Below are 19,138 nucleotides of genomic sequence, written 5' to 3' on the forward strand. Positions count from 1 at the left end.
TTTCCACTGTAACCGACACGTTTGTTCGAATCGTGAGACACTCGATATATTTAATGAAAAATCTCGATGAAATTGATGTGCGAAGATATGTCAGAAAAGCTTTTTTTCCAAGTAGGAGCTTTTAGGTGCGAAATTGAGATTGGGATAAGGTACGGAAATGAACTTTTTATTATATTTTCTTAATTATCTCATCGAGAAGTCAATGCATCAGCTTGAAAGTTTTTTCCAAGTAGGTTTAACACTTTTAACACAACTTCACGCAATTTGAACATCAAATTTAAGTTTGTTGTAGTGGCATGAGCTCTGGACACGAAATTGGCCACTTACGTCAGAATCACCCATATAGTTACGAGCCCAACACATTGTTACAGTTTTGATGATGTATGTACCTATTATCAAGTCATGATATTTGCGTTCAATCGATCCCGCTCGCCCTGCACGCTGTGGCTGACACCGTAGAAGAAGTAAATGCAAAATCCTGTGAAAAAAAAGTACACACATATCAATTCCACCGCAAAATTTGTTTGTAACAATACAAATTCAATACGAGTTCTCATAAAAGTGAATATAATACATATTATATAGTAAATAACGAACAAAAACTCGCCTATTATCATCCACGCGGAAAATCTTATCCACGTGTAAACGTCCAGTTGCAGCATCAGATATAGGTTTATCATGATACTGAGGCAGGGTATCAACGGCACCAACGGGACCTACAAAATTGTCACGCACGCATTATATTATACTTCCCACTTTTATAAAAATACAAAACTTACATGTATACATACCTTGAAAGACAAATCGATTTGTTGTATGGGCTGCCTGCTAATGGCGGTGGCTATGAGGAGTGCCAGTAGAACTACCGTCGCAAACACGATTGTCGGCAAAACGTCAACGAAAATCGTGGAACTGTTCAGTAGTAGACAGACGATGAAGACGGCAATGCCTGTAAATGACGTTGTTGGTTGTGGATTGGAAATGTGCCGCGGGGAGAGGAACAAACCGCACAAGATATACTTACTGAAAAACAAAACGCCGTATTTTGCCGTGCGGGTTGTGAATTCGTTCGGTTGCTTTTGGCTGTGGATATTGAAAATTTGCTTGAAAAAGCTCATTGGGCTCGCATACTGGTCTGCCGTTGGTTTGTCCATATCGATGGACATTTTTGCCGGCAGCTCTTCCATTTGGTACCTTTGACAGGCGAGAAGATGAGGAATTTCGTTCTCGTCAACTCTCGCAGAGTTGCACAAAAACAATGGACATGTAAGCGCGCTAGGATTTAATTTTATAATTCAAGTCCATTTTTGTGTCAAATAAGCAAGTTAATGATCTTTAAGTTTTTTTTTTTTTTTTTATCGCAAAGAAAAAAGTTTATAAAAAACGGTTTGCAGATTTTTTTGACTTTTCAAATTAATACAAGAATTTTTATTTATACATGTTTATTTTTAATTCTTTCAAGCAGTAAAGAAAAACAAAAATGATTTAATCATAATTTATCGAAAAGTCAGTGATAGGAAGCATGAGTTAGCCTTTTTTTTTTTTTTTAGAGTATATACATACGATAAACGAATACGAGTGTCGTGGGAATTACCTCAAAATCAGTACCGACACGGCAACTATGGTGTACGCGAGAAGCGTACCGATCGACATCATGTTTATAAGCTGCTCCAAATCGAAAAGCAGCGTCATGACTCCTGAAACATAAAAATTGTCGCAATGGTAATAATAATAACAATCTGCTACACCTTGAAACTTTCAATTGTGGGATCTTGGGGTAAAATTGTGATCCTTGCATAAAAATGGCACAAGGAGCCAAAAAAAAAAAAAAAAAAAAAAAAAAAGGTAAAGGTCGATTTGTCCAAGATGATAGCGTACCGGTGAGAATCCCCGAGAGCATGGTGCCGAGCAGAGGTGTCATGGTCCTTGGGTGCACTACAGCGAGGAATTTAAAGATGACCCCGTCACTGGCCATTGCGTAAAGAACTCGGGGCAGGGGGAACATGGCGCCGAGCAAGCTGGTGCACAGGGCGAACACTGCCCCGACGTTGACGATCCACTTGACGGTTGGCCAACCGATGCGGTCGTACACGTAGGGAAACGGCGCGTCCGGATCCTTAAAACGCGTTTCGTTGCATTTGTGAAAAAAGAAGGAAGGAAGGAAGGAAGAAAAAAAAAAAAAAGATTATGATAGACGGACCTGATCGTAGTACGGCCACATCATTGTGAGCACGGTAGATACGCCAAAGTAGGCGAAGAATATGATGGTCAGGGAGATGACGATGGCGAGGGGTATGTTGCGCTGGGGCCGTTTGGCTTCCTCGCCTGTGGTCGCGACCGCGTCGAAGCCCACGAAGCCGTAGAAACAGATCGCCGCGCCTCTCATGATGCCCTTCACGCCGAAGGGCATGAAGCCCCCGGTGCCAACGTTCGTGGAGTTCGACGGCACCAATGACGGATCTATCGACCAGTTTTTCGGGTCCGCTGCAAAGTTATTGGTGATTTTTGTCTCAGTACTTTTCTTTTTACCGATTTCCTCCACGATTTTTTGTTTTCTTTACTGAGATTTCGAAAATCGGTATACTTATTTCCACACATCACTACTACAAATATTATGTTATCCATCGTATGGATAATTAAATTCCCTTGTATTTGTATACCTGTTGCGGAAAAAACATTGAATAGATCGGTTCAATCGAACGAAATTCATTAATGTGACTAATGTCCAATGTGGATGAAACAACAATCCGATTATTGTCATCAAGTTGTTTACGTATGGTGATTGAACCATTTTTTGTTTATCCTCAAACCCACCAATTTTTCTTTTTGTCCCGTGTAAAAAGGATGCACTGTCTACTTACCCAATGTTTTCGATAAGCTGTTACCATTGTTTTTTGTTTTCCTAATCATTGTGAAGCATACGTTAGTTTAAAAACCGATCCTCACCTTTGACAATACCCGTGACGATGATGATGGCTATGGTGACCAAATTGACAGTGGTGAAGACGTTATTCAGCATCGACGACTCCTTGACTCCGATGCTGAGGAAAATCGTGAGCAGCGCGACCATCGCGAGGGCGAAGAAATCGGGATACTTGGACAGAAACGGCACGTTTATCGGCATCGACGATTGCAGGGCGTTTCGTATCGTGTTGTTGGTCAGCACGTCGATGTAGCTGCTTATACCCCTGGCCATACTCGCCGTACCTGAGATCGCAAAGTTAGTTCGAAAAAAAAAAAAACAAACAAAAGAAAACCGAAATTTTCGTCCCACGATTCGATGAAAGTCTCTTGGTTTTGGTTCCCCTGCGACTCACCAATCACGTACTCCAGTATTAAATTCCAGCCAATGACAAAAGCTATGAATTCTCCCACGGTCACGTAACTGTAGACGTAGGCAGAGCCTGCCTTGGGCACCCTCGACGAGAATTCGGCGTAACACATGCCTGAACATTCGAATCATACAATTGTATATTACGCATTGCTGCTGGGGACGGGTGTTTTTTTTATTTAGTACGTGTCTTGAACAATGTTGAAAGGGTCGTGACTATAATCATACTGGTGCAATGACATTTGGTTTCTCGTGTTTTCCTCGCATCGATAGTTGTGTAACTTGTGTCATATGTATACGCATTCGCGTGATATTAAGTTACCATTTGCTCGCGTTTAAGGTGATGGGCACACCAGTCCATATGTTGCGTTTAGAAAAATAAATATGAAATTAATTAAAAGCATTGGCACGACAGGATTGTTTGTAAATTAATCTTTTCACGATTGATAAATGAGCGTTTTACAAATAAGTATGTACCACGAAAGTTAAAAATTTTTTTATTTTAATACAATAATTCGGTTGTATTTTGAATAAAAGACAAAACTTTAAGATGGGCAAATAAGAAAATATGAACGTCGAGAGTATTTTTTTTATTCTTTATCCTTTCATTTTTCGAATATAATTTAAACATGGAACACAATTATTTCTTGCTAAAAGAGAGTATTTTAAAAATATTTTTTGCTTTTTATAATCCATAATAATTTTTTGTCCTCATCTTAAGATGTCATGGGAAAAAGAAGAAGAAAAAAACACTAACTTCTTGACAGTTATTAATTTTTTTTGCCTTTCATAAGATCAGGATTACACCCTAGACGAAAGAAGGTAAAACGAATACATATTTTTACGAAATCTACAATACTCCTTGCATTCACATAGGCCTACAAAATATGTTAAAATAATTAAAAATACTGATTCTTCGACACTAAGATTTTATTTCGTTTTAATACTTGAAAATGTTTTTTTAAGAAAACATTGATCCAATTTCAACTATAAATGTATTATTTTTAATAATTTTTTGAGCAAATCAAATAAATTCAATTTGATGAAATTATTTAAAGAATAATTTTATTATTTGGTAACATATTTCAGAGACATTAATTAGAAGACTTATTTTAAAGTGTCGCGTCAAGTAAAAAGTTACATAAAATAAATTATACACGTAGAAATGCATTGTTGAATAATTTTAAACTAAACGTTGCGAAAATTTTATTTTAATAATCGTACAAGCATTTTTTTTTCACTCAAAAGGTAATACAAAAAAACTTCTCAAGAAATGTCTTTGAAATTTTGAAAAGTTGAATAAATGGCGATCAATTGTTTAGTTGAAAATTTATAACTGTACTTGAATAGTTTACACATTTTCGTAAAGATATGTATATATTTTCGAAGCAACATTAAATGAATTGTATATTATGAATTGGTATTGTTTACTTCCCAATATGAGATAAAAAAATGCCGAGTATTCGAAGGAATAAAACAAAGAGTGAAAATATATATATAATAAAGAAAGAAAAAGGGGGAGAAAAAGCAGAAAAGTCTCACCCGCAAAAGCCGAGGCGACCGCGGCAATGGCAAAAGATATGCAGACGGCAGGTCCGGTGGTGTTTTTAGCGACGCTGCCCGCCAGCACGTACACCCCGAGCCCGAGAGTCGAGCCGACCCCTAGGGCTGTCAGGTCGAAGAGCCCGAGCACTCGGGCGAGCTCGCTTTTGCTCTCCACCATGTCATCCTGACGTCGCCTGGACAGGGCTCGCCACAGTCCGCACGCCATGCTCCTTCGCTCTCGCGTAACTGTTGGGGAATCATTTTTTTTTTTTTTTTTTTTGTTTATTTCAATTTTTTTAGGTGACAGTTTACAGTAGCTGTCTACTTTTTTAAGCACATTGAGTCTTATACTGAGAGAAGAAAATAATAAAAGTTATAGAGAAATTCACAGCATAAATTACCATTCCGCACAGTTAATCGAACATGCTAACTGGGAAAAAAGGAAAAAGTTATTATTTTCAATAGTAATAGTCATTATTGTTTTAACATTAAAACTTGTAGTTTTAGTAGTTAAATTAGAAAAGTAAAAATTACCATGCTGGAACAGTAAACCTTAAAAGGATCGGTTAATAAACTTTTCTTTGCCCCATCAAAATTTGTACTGTTTGAGCCATAAGTATAACCGCTAAAACCGAGCTATAACGATAATTTTTACTGTTAAAAATAATAATATTGTCCTTTTTTACCAGCTTGCATCCGATTTACTCTGTGGAACTGTAGAATGGTACTTAATTTTCGCTGGAATTTCTCTATAATTTTTTTTCTTTTTTTTCTCTCAGTGTAGTTTTTCAAATTTTTATTTTCATGTACTTTTTTTTGTTTCCTGATAATTGAAAGTGAAGCAAAAAAAGCGATCTTGTGAAATTAAAGTAACTAATCAGTGGTGTATTTTTAAAAAAAATTCCTTACACCTCCAAGTGATTATTAGAGTCTAAAATAGTACTTTTTGCAAAGCAGGACGGAATATAATATGTGCAGTACCTAACATAAGTACGTAATTCTTCTACTGATTGTAAGTGTGACATAAGTACCTAATTCTTCGAATTTCGATAATTTACTTACGTAACTAAATAACATATACGTCATCTATTATACATAGTATATATATTATGTATATATATATATGTACAAGCTTCGACTATTGTGTGTACAAAATGTGCATATGTGCATAATAGATAATATACACGTAACTTTGACGTCGACGTCAAGTGCCGGTGTCTATTTACTACTGACGCACACGTTTCTATTTTCGACTCATGACAATTAATATATTTTTTCACACCATTGCAAATACTTTTGCCTGTCAATTAAAAATTTTTCACTCACTATCAGCTTTTTTTTCAGCATCATTATTTATTTCAGTACAATAAATGAGATGTCATAAAAATATTTTGTCCGTACACATATTATATACACATGATTGGCTGATCGTGTATTGTTGTTTGTATACCTGATTGCACCGAAGTCGTGTGTATACTCGTTAGGATTTATGCGCTCAATCTGCGCTTCATGTTTTTAGAGATTTTCTCATTTGCTGTGGGATACAATTCTCGATTACATTCAAATTATATAAATATACTCTTCGGTTGAAAATTTCAAAAACGCCTCGTCGCCGTTTACGACGAAATGAAAAAATATGCGTTGTTTTTTTTTTTTTTTTGCGAATCAACACTTATTTTTTCCACTTGCTTTCCTGGTCCGCGACAATATTTCATATATTTGTCAATGCCACAAAACGTGTTCGTATGTGTATACGCGAGGCGGCAATTAACGTCAATCCAAAGCAATATGGTACATAGGTACAAACGAATTTTCCAATCGATCGTTCATTGGAGCGAGCGTTGACTAATAATAGGGAAGTGCACGGCGCACGTATACAGCCGACGATTCAATTACGCGCTAAATCAGGTGCCGACAATACCAATCGGAGACTATACGTACATGTGACTCTTTCGCACACACATCGCCGTGTCACCTCGGCGAATCTGGCGGAAATTCAATTCTTTATTTTTAACGATCAATACGATACTTATAACACTTACATCGCGGCGCACCTACAAAAGATCATTCGTTCATCGGATTTTGATGCAATTACATTGTAGCTAAAAATATAAATTTTTCAATTCGATGTTCTATAAGTTAGCCGGTACACCACTCGAAAAGAATATATGCAGTAAGGACAATTGCTGTGTACAACTCCGTGCGCTTTGATCGTCACCGCGACCACACGTGTATTTATATATAATATATTGTACCTACCGTGTGTGTACAACCGAGCGACAATTACCGATAATTAGCTGTTGCGTGTATGAACGATCGAACGAAAAAAAAAAGGTTGCTGCACCACTTTTTTTAATTGCTGAGAAACTGCATTAATCATCCTAGAGTGCAAGAGGAAATCGTGCCTTTTTTTTTCCTCGTCTGCATCCGAAGCGTTGGACTTAATCTTCTGGACTCGCATGTTCTTAGATTATTAATTTGTGCGAATATTTCGCACCGATGACAGTCGTGGACTTTTTTTTTTTTTTACGAATAATCCTATTTGCATAGGTGAATCGTTATACGTTTGATCGACAATTTTTTTTTTTTTTTTTTTTTTTTGATGGATGATTGATCGCAGTTTTTTGATTTATGCTGCGCTGATGAGCGTCTCTATGAGCGAGCGTTTTTTTTAAAAATCTCAACCGATGGAATAAAAAGTACTACTAGTGAGCCAACAAAGCTTAACTATCCTACTGATTGTACTAGTATGAAAATATAATAAAACTAAGCATACTCGCATGTATCATCCAGTAATATTTTTCAAAGAAATCTAATATTTTATTCACGCGTACAATTATTTATTGTTATCCACTGTATTTTCACATGGAAATTTCTTACATGATAAATAATCGCACTCGATTTTTAGGCAGATAGCAAAAGAGAGGAAAGAATTAATAAACGCGCAATCGCGTTTGATTTCGTAACGTATAGTTTTTCGATCATAAAAAAAAAAAGTTTTAATCAGGCCATTTAGTTTAATGAGACTAAACAAATTTTTGTTTGAGACCACGTAATCTAGTGTACTCAATTAATTTTTTTTTGTTTAAATTAATGAAATACGTGTTGCGGTTCAAAATTCGTTCCACGATCAGTGAACAATAGTTTAATTTTCCAAGTTACCCAAATTTAACAGTACAAAACGTGTTTAACGAGAAAATGAGAAAACGTTGTCAACAAGTACTCTGTGTCCTCTATTGAACGGGAAAAAAATTATTAACGCAATTAACGTGTTGAACAAGTGTTTAATGTAAAAACATTTGTTTCTTATTTTCATTCGACTTCCATGAATTGATTGAAAAATACAATAAAATAAATAAATCAATAAAAAAACGTTTTCTCAAGCAAGTTCGTCACCTCCGATCTGTAAATTATTAAATATAAGCTGACATGTACAAGCCGTGTTGTCTTTCGTAAATGAAATAATGGCGCAAATGAAACAAAAAAAAAATCGGGGTAAAGAAAAAAATTCGAATTGGCAAGTACATTCAGCGAGCAAGCCGTGCCGGCGCGAAAGCCAAGGTCCTGCACAGTCCACACCTTGACAGTCGCGGTCACGGTTTTTGTCATTGGCCGGTTAAAGGCCAAACGTGTACTTGCGCATGATAATTCGTAATTTCGTATAGGCAGACCCCATGTACGAGCGAGCCGACTTTTCCGCCTGTGACTATATTTACTAAAGCGACGCGACGGTCCTTATAATATCCGCCGGATCTCGATGTAAGCTCGTTCTCGTGGTAAAATGTTATACTTGTACGTACACCTGTAATAAGTATACACACGTAGTGCGAGTGCACGTGTTGCGCGTCAATTCATGCGTCTAATCTGTACTTCTGTTATACGGAAATCAAATAAGGTGTGCAAATTGAGCAAAGACAAAGCCACGTTGGGAAACTTTGAACTGTATTTTTTTTTTTTTTAGTACAAATTTTAGGGATTCCTAACAAACGCACAGTTTGAGCTAACATTTTTAAGATTTACAATGATGGAATACCGTGTGATGTTGCGGACATACCCGAGTTTAATCATCAATAGCGCATTGATGTTTGTTATAACAATGATTATCTTATTTCATTGGCTTTACAGTCATAAAAATGTGCAACGAGAATAGTCCATACAAAAATTAACATCGGAATTTATTATTAGCATTTAACGTGACGCAAAAAACTCATAACTTGCAAATTCAATAAAAAAAAAAAAATAAAAATAAATTGTAACATTATTTCATTAATTTCTTACATAAATTACTTTTAATTACGAATAAGTACCCTTACATAATTTATTTTTTCTTACTCATACCGTGAGTACTTCAGTTATGGGCGCGTAAAAGCTGTTTGTGCATTACTAAAATTATATTACTGCATCTTACTCGATGATAATAACTGCACGTGCACAAATAACTGAATCAATACACAAAAAATATTAAATAAAAAAAAAACCTTTCTCAGTGTGATCTAATGCGTCTAAGATCAATCGTATATACTTAATACTACAAGTTGAAAGTCTATACTGCAGTCTATTAACTCTAAGGTCTACGCGCTCGTACAAGGCTATTGCGATTATTTTTTCTATGCACGTACATATTTTTTTTCCACAATTTCTCTCGATTCTTGTCAGTGGAGAGAATTCCGTATAAGGTTTTTTCACTTCAGTTTACATCGTGTAAATTCATATCTGTTATGTTTAAAGAAATGAGATGCTATATTGAACGAAAAACTAATTTTTCGCACCATAAATTTTGCCTCTTAGTAAAATGTTAATGTTTTCAACTTTTGAGAACTTAAGCCAATTATTTGAATTTTCGTTTACATGAGAGATTCTTAATGAACTTTTATAAATATATCATTAGTAAAGTCGTTTGACTAACGGATTTAATTATTGATAACTTTTTTTTTACAATTAACTATTTAAAATTTTGAGACCTGCAAACATTTTTATACCTAATTATACAGAGTGAAAATCAAGTGTTAAGGTAAGCATTAAAACCTCCATAAGTCCAAAAACTAAAGAATTTTATCACTAGACTTTAGTATACATGGATCGTATAGAAAAGAAAATATACGGTTGAATAAATAGAGACATGTTTTTTTTATTCTAATTATCGACATCAAGTTTATTTATTCCAACAAAATTAATAAATAATCACTTTTCTTGCAAGAATTCATTGAACGCAGAAATATTTATTTGTATTGTTGGTTCAGCTGGTTTTCATTTGACGTATTTAAATGTTGTAAAAAATTGGTATTAAAATTTACTGTGTACAGTTTTAATGTACTTTAAAATCGTTATTTTTTTTTTATTTTGAATAAAAATGACTTGATTTTGTTTTAAGGTGTCAAAATATAATCCTAACTTTTTTTTCAACTTTTACATATCACTATATTTTTAATAGCTTTTTTTACCTAGTCACAACAATGTGCTGATAATTAGAAAAAATACAAAGTTTCAATACGTGCAATTGAAGCTGATGCAGTTGAATTATTTTATTTTCCAACAATTGCAGGCAAATTAAAATGTACATGACTGGAAGGTTACAGCATTAACAAGAGCATGATTAACATTCTCTTTCAAAAAAGAAAAACGAATAATGAGTAGCAGTTTGTTGTACCAAGGTTATTTCCATTGTATAATTTATAGAAAAATAATTTACGTAGAAATCATTGAAAGTGTAGTTTTTTGACATTTAGGTCAATTATAACAATTATCTAAATGAATAGAAAAATTGATTTTATTGATTATAGTTTGATGACACATTGATTGTAATATTAAATTCGTCGATTGGGTATAAAATTTGTAACAATTGCTGCACTCATAAACTTGTCAAGTTTTGATGCATTTTTTTCAGGAATAAAAAATCGTAATAAAAATTAATTTGTTTAGGCTTGTCTGCTTTACAGAAGTTATTTATAGATTCGCAGGAGCAAAAAATAGGAATACATATTAACTGTCTACGTTTTTTTGTAAAAAAAATTTTAATCAAATTTGGGGGTGTTCATTTTATGTAGAACACCCCTTTATTTTATTTTTTCCACGGAAAATCGAAGTAACAAAATAAATTTTCAATTTTTTTTTTGAAACTTGAAACGATTGGCGGAGAGGTGATTTATAATGTCGAAAAAAAATTAATCTACTTCTCCAAATGTTCCAAATCACTTTTAACTACGTTTGACGGGGTTTCTAAATTTATATGATTGATAGGTATTTTTTTAATTATTAAAAAATAAAATAGGTAATTTTCTCTATTTTTTCAAACTATGAACAAAATTAATACTGGATGGAATCTCCAAAATTTCTGCAGAACATGTTTTAACAAACATAAAAAAGAAACCCCTATATTCCACTGAACCCTCCATGTAAAACTATTTTGTTTTAAAACAATAAAAAAAAAATAGTGAGTTAATCCACACACGTTATTACTTACATGTCGATAACTCTGACCAACCAGCGTCTTTCCTCAGTTCGATCTTCTTTTCTCGCGCGAATATTTCACTTCACCCTCGCGGGCGCTTATCGAGAAACAAACTAAAGTATAAGTAAAAAAAAAAAAAAAAAAGAATCTTTATCATATACAAACTATCGATCACACCCGCTTACACACATACACGCATCACGAATTGCACATCGTAAACCAAAGACCGCGTTCTCACGACTAAGAGCAAGTACATAGGCGCAGAAGGAAAAAAAAAAAAAAAAAAAAAAAAAAAAACGATCAAAAGATCGAGACTAAACGCCGAACGCAACGGCGCGGATCAGCTTGTATGACGGTCGCGCGATCGAGCACAGTGCCATATATATACATATATATGTGGAGGAAAAAAAAAAGGAGCACCCACTAGACGCTGCAGGTGACGAGCGGAGATAGAGCGCGGCGTTAAGCGCGGCATCGTATGTATAGTCACACGTACACGAAAGTTCTATAAAGGTATGGGTGTGTGTGTATAACGCCGCGCTTATTTGCGCTCTTTTCTCTCTCGCTTGGGTTCATTTACGCGCCATGTAAGCGCACGTCTACGAGGGTGAGAGAGAGAGAGAGAGAGATCGGTAAGTACTTAAGGCGCGCAACGCCGCGTTCGCGATAAGATCGAGCGTTTATCATTTATTGTCCGATTCGATATTGTTGTATATGTGTATACGTACGCGTATACCTGCCTTCTTTCCAGGGGAATCGCGAGCGTTAATGTCTGCGTACGTACGTTGCGTCTTTTTTTTTTTTTTTTTTATCATTTGATGTCGGGGGATTAAACGCCGCGCGTTTTTTTTCTTTTCTTTCTCTCGGTACTATAATTGTACATGTCGATACAAAGACGATGGCCTGAAGTTTTATACTCGAACGCGCGCTGGCGAAATCGTACAATCGAAGAATAAATTGCGAAGTTGCGCTCGAGAAAACGTGCCTCGCAGGTGATTTTTTTTTTTTTTTATTCCTCTGTTTACTTATTTTTTGGGGCTTTAATTGTGTTTTGGTACTTTTTTTACAAGTTGATTGCTGCGAATCGTTAACGGGTACAAAAGTACTCTTACTTTTACGATTAATCATGAAAATGTTCATCGCCAAACCGTTTACTAGTGATTTCTTTGATAATTCTTTTTAAAAAATTTTTTTTTCAAATTAATTGGGTTAAGAATAACAGATTCCGATAGTTTTTACTAAATCACAGATTGCATTTGATGTTGTTTTTTTTTAATCGTCAAAATTCATAAGAAAGTATTATTATAATATATGAAGTGCGAGACAATATTACGCATTTAATCTTATAAACGCGCGAGTTCAATGAGTTGCTTTTATTATTAACGCTGCGTCTAGCACGAATTGACCAATAAAACTTCTTATCTAGCTGTGCATATTTGCATTGTGATGCTTTGTATATCGGCGTTAGTAACGCCGATTGCTTTTCCATTGTTTTGCGCTTTTATCGATGAAATGCGGTTCAATTAAAAAAAAATAAAAAAAAAATAAATAAAAAAAATACACGTGAACATCTTTAATTGTGTTTTTTTTTTTTTTTAATTTAAATAAATTACATGCACGCGTGTGATGGTAAGAAGATACATTTTTTTATTCAATTTTATAACAAAATGTACAAAGCAACTTCAGTATACTATGGTTAAGTATTCCGATGGTCGACCCTTGTTAGGTAGACAATTATACTGGTCTGATCTAAGAATTTAGTTTCGCATTAGTTCGGCCTTGGGTATGTATAATCTCTACCCTTGGGACACTTTCTGTCATCAGATATCATAATCCATTATTATCTGTTATATCAATAATCATTCGAAATTTCAAACGAAGGGAATAACGATATTTTACCTATATTTTTATCCATAAAAAATCATCTTCGAGACTTGAATCGTAGAAAGCATTTAAATTTATGAAAAACTTTTTGCTTTTCCACATAAGTGTATGGGGAGGTAAGGCATACATAAGTTTTTAAATAAAACGCCCAATGACAGTTGGTAAATAATTTAAAAAAAACGTTCAATGGCGGTACAGTCATATTTTTGGATTAATTCAAAAACAAAAACAACGTTTCGGCCGTTTGGACAACGTCCCGGCCCTCATCAAGTACAAAAAGCTATGAGAAATAAAAAATATTCTTTACAATACGAATTTTTATAACATAAAATAATCGCAAGTTAATTTGAGTGTACAGCATACCTCTGACCCTCACGAAAGGGATGTAAAATCGACAAAGTTTCGTGTTTAGCTGATTTTATACTCTGCACATACACAAGATATACAATAGTAGATACACGTACGCAGTACAACCAAATTAGAATCGCAAGCAGTCCTTAGCGAGAAGCATATACTTAAATACTATAAATAATGAAAGAGGCCCCCCAAAAATCATGTACATCAAGTTAGTCCTCTTTCCTAATTGACTTAACGAGAGACTTACAACAATTTTTCAATTTTTTTGTATCCTGTTGTCTATGAATATTATTATTGAAGTAATGTACATTGAACGTTTCGGAAAAAAGGCGTTTTCTATAATTTTGTTCTATGTCTAAAATTGTTATCTTATCAAAATTGAAGTTATGTGCAAATTCAATGCTATACTGCGATAGTACAGATCCATCCTTTTTTTTCTTCATGTCTCATTTGTGTTCTGCCATTTATTAATTTTAGAACTCTTGATGTTCCACCGACATAATAGCAGTTGCAATTTGCACATGTTACATGTGGTAAACGACGTTTTTTTTTATCGAGTGACTCAGTTATATCCTCACCAAGGGAAAAAATCAAATTTGATTATCTTATTATTTAAACTGTGTACAAGACCAATGTGAAGCTTTTTACAATAATGTTTAATATGACTGTGCAAGTGGGGAATATACGGTAATGATAAGATGAGTTTGAAAGTATTATCATTTCTACTGTGACTGTTAATCATATTTATGTATTTTAAGGTATATTTCCTCTTTTATTCACAAATTTATCAATACATTTTTGAGGATAGTTGTTATCTAGTAAAAATGTATTAACCAATTTTTAATTATTATCATGGAATTGAGAGTCTGCTAATTTAATGGAAAAGTCTAATGGTGTGTAAATAAGTTTTTACGTTGATCGCAATACAGGTTTTTTGTTTTGGCAAATTATTATAAATTTCAACAGAGACAAAGTAAAATAATGAACGCCACATCTGATAAAAATCTCATCGAATTATCTTAAATACGACTCCAGTTGAGATTAAAAAAAAAAAATATATATAATAAACGTAATTTTATTTAAATAAATGAATAACTATATTGAGCTGATGAAGATTGTTTATAGTAAGAAATTAAGGTATGTATACACACCTCAAAAAATATAGGTATTTTTATATGCCTCATGAAAAAAATAATAAGAATAATTAATAGGGTTCAAAGTAGTAACTTTGTAATTTTTAAAATAAAAAATGCATTTTAAAAAACTGAAAAAAACTGAGACAAAAATTTCCGTAATATTTCTTAAAAAAACTAAATTTTTATATATTGTAAAACACGAATTTAAAGCCTCGAATCATTTAATCATCGAAGTATTAAGTAATATTAGTCTACTGTAATCCCAACGAATCGACGGATCATACACATACTCTCAAATTCACGGGGTTAATTAAACAGAAATATTTTTACAATTTTAAAAATTTTTCAGACCGACCCCTAACAATTTTCACACTTGTCAGGGGGAAAATCTCATTTTTTTAACAAAATAGGAGAAAATTAAAACATAAAAAATAAGTAGGGCAGGCACACATACCTACCAGGCCCAAGATGCAATATAATGCAAATAAGCAAACCACCTAGTGTTAATCATCTCATTGAAAATATCCAATTCATACACTTGAAGTAAAAGCTGTCCCATAACAAGGAGAAGCGCCTCCGGTCAAAAGAGCAAAAGCATTATTAGAGCCACGAAGTTAGAGACTTACGCAAGTGGACTCGTTCTCCGGTATCCAGCGTCTATTGTCGGCCCGTCGGAGATCGGATGAGAAGTGATCGGCTAACATTGCGGACAAACCGCGGTCAACTATTTCGCACACCTACATCGGCACGCAAATTAATACCATTGCGCGCATGCCGCGTTTTTAACTTTATTATTATCATTATACCTTTGTTGAGTTGAGCTGCATTGGCGAGCTCCTTTGGTTTTTCTTGATCTCCTTGTCTTCGGTGCCGAAGACTATTGATCATTATTCTCGCACCTACTTGCAAGTGTATAGGCACGAATGTAGAAAATATATCGGTTTTGCGTGACTGTGTTTCTTTTAGGTAATTAGCTATGTACATGCACATTATTGCGTTATCTCGCACAATAACATTCATGTTCTATTATTTACTAGATTCTGGAAATTTTTATTTATAAATACATACCATAAGACTACATTTGTATTTTTTTTTAGTAGTTTATTAAATAGTAAACTTTTTTTTTTTTTTATAAAGAATTGGGTAATTTACATGAATGCATTTCCTCATGAGGGAAATTTTTTTCGTGACGGCACGTACGTCCTAAGACATGTTTTATGTTTAAGGTGTACCATGCACTGTTATAGTACACAAACAAACTATCTAAATTTGTACTTTTCGGAAAAAAGTCGTTGGTAAGAAAAGGTACGTCTTTTTACAAAGTATTATTACTATTATTCATTTGTTTGAACATAATGTCTGGGTTTGTCGCACAGCCAGGACAAGTGTGTAGAGATTCGTGAATAAAAATTTCACAATCCAAGCAAAATGTTTGCGTACATTTTTCACAAACGTAAACCTGCAAAATATATTATGTTGCCTAATAAATGCCTAAACAAAAAAGGTAATTTAAGAGTCAAATACGTACCTTCTTGTCAAGTTCAACAAAAGTTTTTTGGCATGCGTAACAACTCTGTGAGTTTCCTTCGTACTGTACTTCTTTGAAATGTTTTATAGGAAACAAGTAATGATACGATCGTGCCAAATGTGGAGCAGAAACCAGTGTTAGTCCACATGCCCTACATTCTACAGGTAACTCGCAGTGTTTACTAAAGCACTGGGGACACAGGTATCCTGGATTTGTGAAGCGAGAAGTTTCATCAGGCTTGTCAGCATGACTGAAAAAAATTAATGATACAAGGATAACGTTAAGGTGACAAAGAAAATTAAAAAAAAAAATTCAAACAAAACTCACCACATGCACACAGCCACTGATAATTCTGTTGTAGATGCGTGTAGAGCGTGATGAGGGAACCCCATTTTGACCAAAGCTGCATCTAATCTCATGGCTGCAGGTGGTGGGTCGACTTGAGCAGTTAATTTTTCTTTAAAATGCTTATCATCCAATACAACTCCGTGCTCTCCACCAGTGTTGACAGCCAATAATTTACAAATATTCAATTCCGCTGCCAATCCAATCACACTGCATCGTACACTTTCGGCTTTCAAAGTCTAACATTTTCAAGAGTAATTTATTAATGACCAATTCTGAAATCAATTTGCAATGGAGAACATCAACACAGAAAGCCAACCTTTATTGTTTCACCTATATCACCAGGATCACAAGTAGTTAGTGAACCCATAATGACTAATATTTCTTTGCTTGCATGAGATGGAAGCAATTTTAATGTTTTCAAAGCAAGGTCTAACGAGTTTTGCAGTGAAGGTTCTCCAGTAAATGGAGTTTGTTGTAAATTATTCAGGTCCTTAAAGAAAATCACGGATAAGACTTTTAAAATGCCAGCACACTTACACTTTAACCATATGGTGAATGTAGTACCTTAAGAGGTTTCTTAGAATTCCCTGTTAAATCAGTAACTTTTTCCGCCCTCTTATTTCTAGTAGCAATGATACCTAATTGACTGATTGGATTTTGGTAAAAAAATTCTTCTATAAAATCTTCAAGAAGCTGAATCAAACAAATAATTGGTAATCAACAAATGAAAAAAAAATTGAAACTAATAAAGAATGATAACTTTATTTTACCTTGAGAGAGCATAAAAAACGTGTTGGTTTCAAGTCCTGATTTGTCATTGATTCAGAACAATCAAGAATAATGAATAAGTGTCTCATCATTCCCAATCGTGATCCTTCTTTTCTGTCCAGCTGCCTTTTTCTTTTTGCCTTGTGTATGATATCTGCCACTGAGGCTTCAAGCATTCCATGATCATCTTCTTGAATTGCTTCCCTGAATAGTAAAAAAGTTATTATTGAAATTGTTTTTTTTTAATATTTAGCAACGGAAAAATAGGAAAAATAATTTACCATGTTTTTTCATAACCAGTTTCCCACCTATACTCCTTTTCTTCTTCTTCATCAGCCATTTTCACTAAATATTAAATATAATAAATGACCTTATTATGGAAATAACAAGACATGCTCCAATAAGTTTAAAAATAATTTTTGGCACGTATAAAAATAAAAGTAAATCATTATGAAAGAACTTATTAAATTACACTTGAATTTTCACTTAATTTAATAATACAAAATAATAATAATATTAATCATAAATTTAATTACTGTTTTAAAGTTGATGAAAAAGCTCCAAAGAAGTATCCTAATAACTGACAGCAAATGTTTTTTGAAAATAGGTGAAAAAGTCGCTTATTACAAAAGATAGCTATAAACTATGGTAAGTTTAATTATTTGCCAAATGAATAACCTTAATCAACCAAAGCCGATTGTTAAGATAAACGAAAAAGCTGACTATTTTGCACTGCTTTCGTAAATTTTCTGTCGTAAACTATTTTAAAAACAAAACAAAGATGTAATTATATACAAAAGTTTGTCACTGCACAACAGACACATCTACTTTAGGACCCTGGCCCGGGTACACGGTTGCAAAATGTAGCAAAATCTGCCTGTTTTGAATGAGCACGAGTGCATGATGGGTATAATAGACCAAGAGCTGATGCCCGCGAGGGTAGTCAAAAATCTAAACCAGCCGCAACACTCATTAGATTTTAGATTAATCTACCTTACGAGTTGTAGAAAGAAATCGAAACTATTTTTGTCATACTTTATTTTGGTGAAGAGTTATGTAGTAATTCAAGTAGTGTGCCTAGTGCCATGTGATTAATTTTATAAACCAGCCCCAACTTAAACCAATGGACAAAAAATAAATAGTTGTCAAATATTAGTGCTATTTTTGGAAAGATTAGATTTTATATTTTACCCGAAAATCGACCTCCAAAAATATGGACCCCCCGTGCAAAATCAAAACCAAGCCACAACCTTGCCAGTTGGTTTTTTTACAATAACTTATATCCAAAACAAGAGTTACAGCAATATTAAGTTTTAATAAAGGCGGGAGAATGACCTTTTTGCGCCTCTTATCTATAATACTCTTCTAAGATAATAGATAAGGTGTTATAAATAAGTTTATAGATAAAATTAGAGTATCTATATTTTTAGAGGTCAATTTTCGGGTAGAAGATAAATTCTAATTTTGCCACAAATTACAAAATAAAAAATCATTATTATACTTCCTATCGATTCGTTTACGTTGCGGCTGGTTTATAAAATCGACTACATGGCAGCATGGCACTACTTCAATTACCACATAACTCTTGACCACAATTGAATATGGCATAAATATTTTGGGTCTTTACAATTCATTAAGTTTTTCTATTCTGGTGTAAGTGGCGGCTGGTTTAGATTTTTGACCTTCCTGAAAAGTATGACGTATGACATGTTATCTCTCTCACACTAATAACTTATCCACACATTATCTAAATACTTAGACCGTCTAGACTAAATACTTAGTCTAAGTTAGAC

At 34.0% G+C, this 19,138-nt stretch overlaps 2 protein-coding genes across 5 annotated transcripts; both read right to left on the bottom strand.

Moving 5' to 3' along the window:
• Positions 1-389: 389 nt before the first annotated feature.
• slif (cationic amino acid transporter slimfast) lies at positions 390-15,408 on the bottom strand. 3 transcript variants are annotated; one of them, XM_089592829.1, is made up of 11 exons: positions 15,328-15,408; positions 4,874-5,122; positions 3,318-3,446; positions 2,947-3,207; positions 2,201-2,484; positions 1,879-2,116; positions 1,595-1,697; positions 1,025-1,194; positions 792-949; positions 608-716; positions 390-478 (listed from the first exon to the last, which is right to left on the bottom strand). In XM_089592829.1, the coding sequence occupies exons 2-11, from the start codon at positions 5,100-5,102 to the stop codon at positions 396-398; spliced, it is 1,764 nt and encodes a 587-aa protein (XP_089448955.1). In that variant the 5' UTR covers positions 5,103-5,122; positions 15,328-15,408; the 3' UTR covers positions 390-395. The 3 variants fall into 3 exon arrangements, with proteins under 3 accessions (XP_089448955.1, XP_089448954.1, XP_089448956.1); XM_089592828.1 differs by lacking the exon at positions 15,328-15,408 and adding an exon at positions 11,337-11,579; XM_089592830.1 differs by lacking the exon at positions 15,328-15,408 and adding an exon at positions 6,327-6,420.
• A 423-nt stretch (positions 15,409-15,831) lies between these two features.
• Positions 15,832-18,177, bottom strand: Ssl1 (general transcription factor IIH subunit 2 Ssl1). 2 transcript variants are annotated; one of them, XM_089592914.1, is made up of 8 exons: positions 18,024-18,177; positions 17,627-17,690; positions 17,348-17,549; positions 17,142-17,270; positions 16,894-17,067; positions 16,557-16,813; positions 16,230-16,479; positions 15,832-16,160 (listed from the first exon to the last, which is right to left on the bottom strand). In XM_089592914.1, exons 2-8 carry the CDS (start codon positions 17,683-17,685, stop codon positions 16,017-16,019), a joined length of 1,215 nt encoding a protein of 404 aa, XP_089449040.1. In that variant the 5' UTR covers positions 17,686-17,690; positions 18,024-18,177; the 3' UTR covers positions 15,832-16,016. The 2 variants fall into 2 exon arrangements, with proteins under 2 accessions (XP_089449040.1, XP_014203468.2); XM_014347982.2 differs by having other exon boundaries at positions 17,882-18,177.
• Between the last annotated feature and the right edge of the window lie 961 nt (positions 18,178-19,138).

The sequence above is a fragment of the Copidosoma floridanum genome, unplaced genomic scaffold (genome assembly GCF_036245765.1).
Source record: "Copidosoma floridanum isolate Cflo_tuat_1 unplaced genomic scaffold, Cflo_Japanese_pri ptg000019l, whole genome shotgun sequence".
Lineage (NCBI taxonomy): Eukaryota > Metazoa > Arthropoda > Insecta > Hymenoptera > Encyrtidae > Copidosoma > Copidosoma floridanum.

Bases quoted from the DNA above. Each gene is read 5' to 3' on its own strand.
- slif (XM_089592829.1), bottom strand. From the start codon at position 5,102: ATGGCGTGCGGACTGTGGCGAGCCCTGTCCAGGCGACGTCAGGATGAC. The intron at 1,698-1,878 runs GTACGCTATCAT...TTTATGTTTCAG, and splicing joins GCTCTCGGGGATTCTCACCG to GAGTCATGACGCTGCTTTTC. The intron at 1,195-1,594 runs GTAATTCCCACG...CGCCTGTCAAAG, and splicing joins GTGTCGGTACTGATTTTGAG to GTACCAAATGGAAGAGCTGC.
- Ssl1 (XM_014347982.2), bottom strand. The intron at 17,271-17,347 runs GTAAAATAAAGT...TGTTTGATTCAG, and splicing joins GTTTTTTATGCTCTCTCAAG to CTTCTTGAAGATTTTATAGA. The intron at 16,161-16,229 runs GTACGTATTTGA...TATATTTTGCAG, and splicing joins TTGTTGAACTTGACAAGAAG to GTTTACGTTTGTGAAAAATG.